The sequence below is a fragment of the Pagrus pagrus genome, assembly GCF_965226575.1.
Source record: "Pagrus pagrus genome assembly, chromosome: 23".
NCBI classification, from domain to species: Eukaryota; Metazoa; Chordata; class Actinopteri; order Spariformes; family Sparidae; genus Pagrus; species Pagrus pagrus.
In genome coordinates, this window is record NC_140205.1 from 8,890,038 (window position 1) to 8,897,604 (window position 7,567).

The 7,567-nt window shown below is 40.6% G+C and overlaps 2 protein-coding genes across 2 annotated transcripts; both read left to right on the forward strand.

The window, feature by feature from the left end:
- Positions 1–1,679: 1,679 nt before the first annotated feature.
- Positions 1,680–4,157, forward strand: LOC311252415 (E3 ubiquitin-protein ligase TRIM39-like). Its single transcript, XM_084345566.1, has 2 exons — positions 1,680–1,799; positions 1,930–4,157. Exon 2 carries the CDS (start codon positions 1,932–1,934, stop codon positions 3,552–3,554), a length of 1,623 nt encoding a protein of 540 aa, XP_084201692.1. The 5' UTR covers positions 1,680–1,799; positions 1,930–1,931; the 3' UTR covers positions 3,555–4,157.
- Positions 4,158–4,939: 782 nt separating this feature from the next.
- LOC311252417 (E3 ubiquitin-protein ligase TRIM39-like) lies at positions 4,940–7,300 on the forward strand. Its single transcript, XM_084345568.1, has 2 exons — positions 4,940–5,039; positions 5,169–7,300. The coding sequence occupies exon 2, from the start codon at positions 5,171–5,173 to the stop codon at positions 6,776–6,778; it is 1,608 nt and encodes a 535-aa protein (XP_084201694.1). The 5' UTR covers positions 4,940–5,039; positions 5,169–5,170; the 3' UTR covers positions 6,779–7,300.
- Positions 7,301–7,567: the final 267 nt, after the last annotated feature.

The following is a 7,567-nucleotide window of genomic DNA, read 5'->3' on the forward strand; positions in this document are numbered from 1 at the left end:
GAGCATGCATGTCAAACACAAACTAGTTAAGGGGGAAAGAAAACATGATGTGCATCGGTGTGTGCATGTGCGATTGTATGAGTGACAAAGAGAAAAGAGGCATGAAAAAACAAAAATAAGAGGCTGGATAATTGCAGAACACTTGCTACTGCTGTGTTGTGCCTCCGTTCATTTAAATGTCACATTTTTGCCAAGTCTTGGCATCTGTTTGTTTGGATGTGTGCCTGTCTACTTGGGTTGACAGCTGGGTGTTTGTCCCGTGATGAAATTGTGCGCAGAGAAGATGAGAATTAGTAAGGATGTGTGAAAGTAATGGGTAAAAAATGTAATAAAATGATGAAAAAATGCCTTTCTTGGACGATTTTTAAAAACTAAACAGAATTATATTAAGTTACATGAATATTTGACTCTGTTTTAAAGCTTTTTCTATGTTTTGTTGGCACAGTTAAATCAGTCATTTTGTTTAGCTTTGTATAGACCAGAGCTCCAACTTCAAGCAGGGCCTTGTAAAAGTGCAACAGAGCAAAGTCTGAGCCACTCCTGCTTGTCGTGCCTGACCTCTTGTGGTCACACTCACCTGGAAGCCACATGACAGGCTGGCCTCTTCAAAGAGAGCACAGTTGTGGTTAAGTGCGCCGTGGAGAGACGACAAAGGCCGTGGTATCTACGGCTGCGAAACCTTACAAGAGATAGCAGACTACAAGAATCTTATCAACACATAGAGAGTATCAGACGGTGCTTTCCTGCTTTTGTTTGCTGGAGTCATAACAATCTATTGGACATTAACCAACAGCCAGGTTTACAGGTGGAGAAGGGAATTCTGTTCATTTGTCACTAGTGACTTTCCAAATACTGTACAGATTATTTATACAAAATATGAATAAACTAATGAATTATAAAGTATTCTCATCGATTAAGCTACCCAACCGTTCTGAAAGTAGTTACAATTAGCTCCACATTTGGATGGATGCCACCCCCCTCGTTAGCAAAACGACCAAAATTGCATTCCCCCTTTTAAACCGAGCATCATTGACGTAAACGCCCTGTCCCTGACAGCTTCTGTAGTCTCATTTAACCACCTGAGAAAGCGCCTTATAATTCAATTGTGGGACATTTAATGATGTATTTTATGTCACAGGACAAAATGTGTAAATATCTTAAGCCTGTGGAAACCAAACACCTCAGGCATTTAACTGAAAACCCATTCAAAAACCCGTAGACTTAGACAAGGGAACCAGAAGTTCAAAAATGCTAACTGGTTTCCGGGTTTTAGGAATCATTTCTACACCACTCTCCCATTGGGTCATCCCCCTGTGCATTTTGTTGTTGATACTTTTACTATAGTAAAATTGTGACAGACTTTATATGTGACAGAGTATCTTTTTTATCACTATTATTTTACAAAAGGATCTGCATGCTAGCATGCTGATTTTAGCATTTAACTTGAAGCAGAACTGTGCTATTAAATAGAATCACAGAGCTGCAAGACCTGCCATCATATTTTCTCCCGTTCTCGTCATGAAATAAGATGAAAGTTGAGATGAAATCGTACTGTGTGAATAATTTGCCTTACATCTTTAAATCAGCTCAAAAATAAATGTCTCCAGTCTTGTAACTGGAGCTGAAAGAGTTAAATATGACCAGGAAGTGTATGACAGAGCAGGGAGGAGCCCTGACTGATGTCAACATGCTGAAATGAAACTTAAGGCACAGACTGAGAAAAGACGAGCTCTCCAACGCAAAGTGAAGTTTGCTTTGAGTTTTCTGCGCAGCTGCTTTCAAAACTTGCTCCTTCACAGGTAAGAAGTTTATGTGTTCTTGTTGCACATGTGATGAAATAAAGCTAAAATATAGCCCACTGTCTCAGCAGTAGCAGTTGAGTTGTGTGAGTTGTTTTAATTGTGTTTGTGCTTCTTGATTCTTGTCCAGACATGGCGACTGCCAGCAGTCTGCTGTCAGAGGAGAAGTTCCTGTGCTCTGTGTGTCTGGATGTGTTCACTGAGCCGGTCACAACGCCATGTGGACACAACTTCTGCAGGCCATGTATCCATAAGTATTGGGACAGCAGTGACATTTGCCAGTGTCCATTTTGCAAGAGAACATTTTCTCCCAGACCTGAACTCCATGTCAACACTGTCATGTCTGAGTTAGCTGCTGAGGTTAAGACTCAAGTTCAAGTCAAAGCCTCGACTCCAGAGCCACAACTTCCTGAAACAGCAGATTTTCTCTGTGATATCTGCTCTGAGATGAAGGAGAAGGCTGTTAAATCTTGCCTGATGTGTCTAATGTCTTTCTGTGAGGTGCACCTTGAGCCACATCGGAGAGTTGCTATTCTCAAGAGCCACACATTATTAGACCCTGTGAAGAATCTGGATGACAGGATGTGCAAGACGCACAACAAGATAACAGAACTGTACTGTCGGACTGACCAGGTCTGTGTTTGTATCTTGTGTTTTAAAACTGATCACAAGAGTCACAATGTTGTCTCACTTGAGGAAGAATATGAAGCTGTGATGGCAAAAAAAGACGAGACAATAGCAAATATCCAGAAGATGATACAATCACGGTCCGAGAAGATAGTTGAAATCGAAACCTCAGTTGATGTCGGGCAGAAAGAAGCTGAGAAAGAGAAAGACGCCAGTGTGCAGGTCTTCACTGACTTGATCCGCTCCATCCAGAGAAACCAGGCCGAGCTCGTTGAGGCGATCGAGGAGAGGTACAGAGCAACAAAACAAAAGGCTGAAGGTTTTCTCACAGAGCTGAAGACAGAAATGGCTGAACTTGAAAGCAGAAGAAAGCAGCTGGAGCAGCTGTCACAGTCTGACGATCACCTGCATTTTCTCCAGAGCTTCCCAACCTTGTGCTCTCCTTTAAACAAGGACTGGAGCAACACTGGTGTTCACAGTGACCTGTGTTTTGAGGCAGTGAGAGGTGCCGTGACTGGTCTCAAACAGAGAGTTGATGAAATAATGGAAGAGCTTCCTGAGATCAAAATGAAAAGAATGAGAGAACATGTGGTGGACTTGACTTTTGACCCTGACACAGCATATTGCTCACTAGTCATAAGCCAGGATGGAAAACAAGTGAAGCATGGAGGCACAAGACAGGAAGTTCCCAACAATCCAAAGAGATTTGAAAAGTGTTCAGATGTTTTGGCAAAGGAGGGGTTCACAACAGGGAAGTTTTACTATGAAGTGCAAGTGACAGGAAAGACTGAATGGACTGTTGGAGTTGTCAAAGAGTCCGTTGATAGAAAGGAGAACATGAGTCTGTCAGTTAAAAATGGTTACTGGGCCATTGGGCTTGATGAAGGTATATATGAAGCATATTCAACGCGATATGTTAAACTCACACTGAAAGAAGAGCTTCAGAAGGTGGGTATCTTTGTAGACTATGACGAGGGATTAGTTTCTTTCTATAATGCAGATTCTAGATCACACATCTATTTTTACACTGGCTACAAGTTTACAGAGAAACTGTATCCATACTTTGGTCTTCAGAGCTACAACAACGGAAGAAACTCTGCCCCTCTCATCATATCACCTGTACCTTAAACACACTGAGTTTGTTCCTCTACAGACCACAAAAAACTAACATGGCCTCTACTAATACTTTCAACAAATCTGCTTCAAGTATTAAGAGCCACTACTCAGAGTTTTGTTGGTAATCAAATATTCTGATCATCTTTAATATCTGAAATGTTTCCTGCACACATGGAAGTCTGACGCTGCATCATCAGTGGGACTCTGTTCTCTTCTCTGTGGTGTTCTTAACTGTATATAAATGTAAACTGTTGATACTAATGTTGCAGAGTAATACTGTCAGAAGCTGTCGTGTTATGCTGGATGAGGTTATCAGTGTCATTTATCATGATATAATGTACTATTACTTTGTTAAGATATTCTGTTCGTGCATACTTTGATTGTTGAAATAGGTGATATGCAGTAAAGTGTAACATTCCTGTATATACAGCCACTATCCCTGACTGTGATGTGTCAGATGGATGACAGAAGTGACTGTACTGGGAAGAGAAGAGCAGTTTGTGTAAATTCTTCATGTTGCTGGTTTCTTGAAATGACGAGACTTTGTGCGTTTGACAAGTGGGTGTAAATAAACTACTACTATTAAAGTCACAGCTGTAAATCATTTGAACATCACTTGAGTGTTCAGGTAATGTGTGTGTGAGTCATGAACATGTGTCAGATGGTTACTGAGATGGTGGACATGATAAATATTATACCAGCTCAACATCAACATGTTAGCTCTGTCATTGTTAGCATGTTAGCAGTGGTGGAAAAGTTACTAAGTACATTCATTAAAGTACTACACTTGAGTACAATTTTGAGTTACTTTCTTGAGTATTTCCATTTTAGGTAACTTATACTTCTGCTGCACTACATTTATTTTCCAACAATAGTTACTAGTTACTTTTCAAATACATATTATTAATACAAAATATAAATCCACTGATATATTATGATGTAGCCTTTTATTGTAATTGCTACTTTTACTCAAGTTAAGGACCTGAGTAGACTTCTTCTTCTTCCACCGCTACATGTTAGCATTTAGCTTGAAGCACCACTGTGATTAAACAGCCTCACAGAGCTGCTAGCATAACTTCCATCACAGTTTCTTCCCTTCTCATTGTAAAATGAGATGAAAGTTGATATGAAATGTTTCCCTGTGGATAAATTAGGGCCTACATCTTTAAATCTCCTCAAAAATCAATAAATAAAGACAATGATTTGTAAGATATGCAGACATTAGCTAACATCTGTGGGTGATGCTTGGCAGTAACACATAAACTGATGAGTAACCTATATCTTTAGCTTTCTAAATGTCTCCAGTCTTGTAACTGGAGCTGAAAGAGTTAAATATGACCAGGAAGTGTATGACAGAGCAGGGAGGAGCCCTGACTGATATCAACATGCTGAAATGAAACTTAAGGCACAGACTGAGAAAAGACGAGCTCTCCGACGCAAAGTGAAGTTTGCTTTGAGTTTTTTGCGCAGCTGCTTTCAAAACTTGCTCATTCACAGGTAAGAAGTTTATGTGTTCTTGTTGCACATGTGATAAATAAAGCTAAAATATAGCCCACTGTCTCAGCAGTAGCAGATGAGTTGTGTGAGTTGTTGTAATTGTGTTTGTGCTTCTTGATTCCTGTCCAGACATGGCGACTGCCAGCAGTCTGCTGTCAGAGGAGAAGTTCCTGTGCTCTGTGTGTCTGGATGTGTTCACTGAGCCGGTCACAACGCCATGTGGACACAACTTCTGCAGGCCATGTATCCATAAGTATTGGGACAGCAGTGACATTTGCCAGTGTCCATTTTGCAAGAGAACATTTTCTCCCAGACCTGAACTCCATGTCAACACTGTCATGTCTGAGTTAGCTGCTGAGTTTAAGACTCAAGTTCAAGTCAAAGCCTCGACTCCAGAGCCACAACTTCCTGAAACAGCAGATGTTCTCTGTGATATCTGCTCTGAGATAAAGGAGAAGGCTGTTAAATCTTGCCTGATGTGTCTATCATCTTTCTGTGAGGTGCACCTTGAGCCACATCGGAGAGTTGCAGGTCTCAAGAGCCACACATTATTAGACCCTGTGAAGAATCTGGATGACAGGATGTGCAAGACGCACAACAAGATTACAGAACTGTACTGTCGGACTGACCAGGTCTGTGTTTGTGCGTTGTGTTTGAAAACTGACCACAAGAGTCACAATGTTGTCTCACTTGAGGAAGAATATGAAGCTGTGATGGCAAAAAAAGATGCAGCAATGACAGATATCCAGAAGATGATACAATCACGGTCTGAGAAGATAGTTGAAATCGAAACCTCAGTTGACGAAGCTAAAAAAGAGAAAGACGCCAGTGTGCAGGTCTTCACTGACTTGATCCGCTCCATCCAGAGAAGCCAGGCCGAGCTCGTTGAGGCGATCGAGGAGAGGTACAGAGCAACAAAACAAATAGCTGAAGGTTTTCTCACAGAGCTGAAGACAGAAATGGCTGAACTTGAAAGCAGAAGAAACCAGCTGGAGCAGCTGTCACAGTCTGACGATCACCTGCATTTTCTCCAGAGCTTCCCAACCTTGTGCTCTCCTTCAAACAAGGACTGGAGCAACACTGGTGTTCACAGTGACCTGTGTTTTGAGGCAGTGAGAGGTGCCGTGACTCATCTCAGACAGAGAGTTGATGAAATAATGGAAGAGCTTCCTGAGATCAAAATGAAAAGAATGAGAGAACATGTGGTGGACTTGACTTTTGACCCTGACACAGCATATTGCTCACTAGTCATAAGCCAGGATGGAAAACAAGTGAAGGATGGAGGCACAAAACAGAAAGTTCCCAACAATCCAAAGAGATTTGAAATGTGTACAGAGGTTTTGGCAAATGAGGGGTTCACAACAGGGAAGTTGTACTATGAAGTGCAAGTGACAGGAAAGATTAGGTGGATCATCGGAGTGGTCAGAGAGTCTGTTGATAGAAAGAAGAACATACCTCTGTCAGTTGAACATGGGTTCTTGACTGTTGGGCTCGATCCTAAGGGTGTATTTAAAGCATATAAGACACCGCTTGTTATGATCAAACTGAAAGAAAAGCTTCAGAAGGTGGGCATCTTTGTAGACTGTGACAAGGGATTGGTTTCTTTCTATAATGCAGATTCTAAATCACACATCTATTCTCACACTGGCTACGAGTTTACCGAGAAACTGTATCCATACTTTGGTCTTGAAGGCGACTCCGCCCCTTTCATCATCACACCTGTACCTCAAACACACTGAGTTTGATCCTCCTTGGTCTTTTTTTAGACCACAGAAAGAAACTACTTTAATCTCTAGTAACACATTTAAGAAGTTCACTTAGAATTATTGACTGTAACTTCAAAATGTTATAATCAAACTTAATCTTAAGTAGTATTAAACTGTACCTGCAGCGGTATTCTGTTTTTTTTCTCTACAGTGTGCTTTATTTTATATGTCGATGTAAACTGATGACACTAATGTTGCGCAGTATTATTGTCATTCATCATAGTGTACCATTACTATGTTTAGATATTCTGTTGCTTTCTCATATACACTTTGATTGTTTAAATAGGTTATATGCACTAAAGAGTGACGTTCCTGTATATCCATCCACAACACTGACTATGATCTGTCAGATAGAGACCTACAGAAAGTGACTGTACTGGGAAGAAAAGACAAGTGAGAATGAGTTCTTAATTTGCTGTTTTTCTTTTGTAATTCACAATGTCCTATAATAAAGACGTTTTAAAGATTTGACAACAAACTACACGTGTAGACTGATTTCACACGAGAAGCTTTGCCACAATATTAAACTCATAGCTGTAAAGCATTTGAACATATCTGTGTGTATAATTCATGAAAATATAGCAGATGGTTTCTAAAGTGGTGAACATGATTTGACCTGCTAACAAATCACAATATTAGCCATGTCAGTCTGTGCATGTTAGCATGCTGGGGTTAGCATTTTAGCTTAAATCACCACTGTTCACACATAGCCTCAGAACTGCTAGCATAGCTTTAGTCTTCTCTTACGCAATAAAATTACAG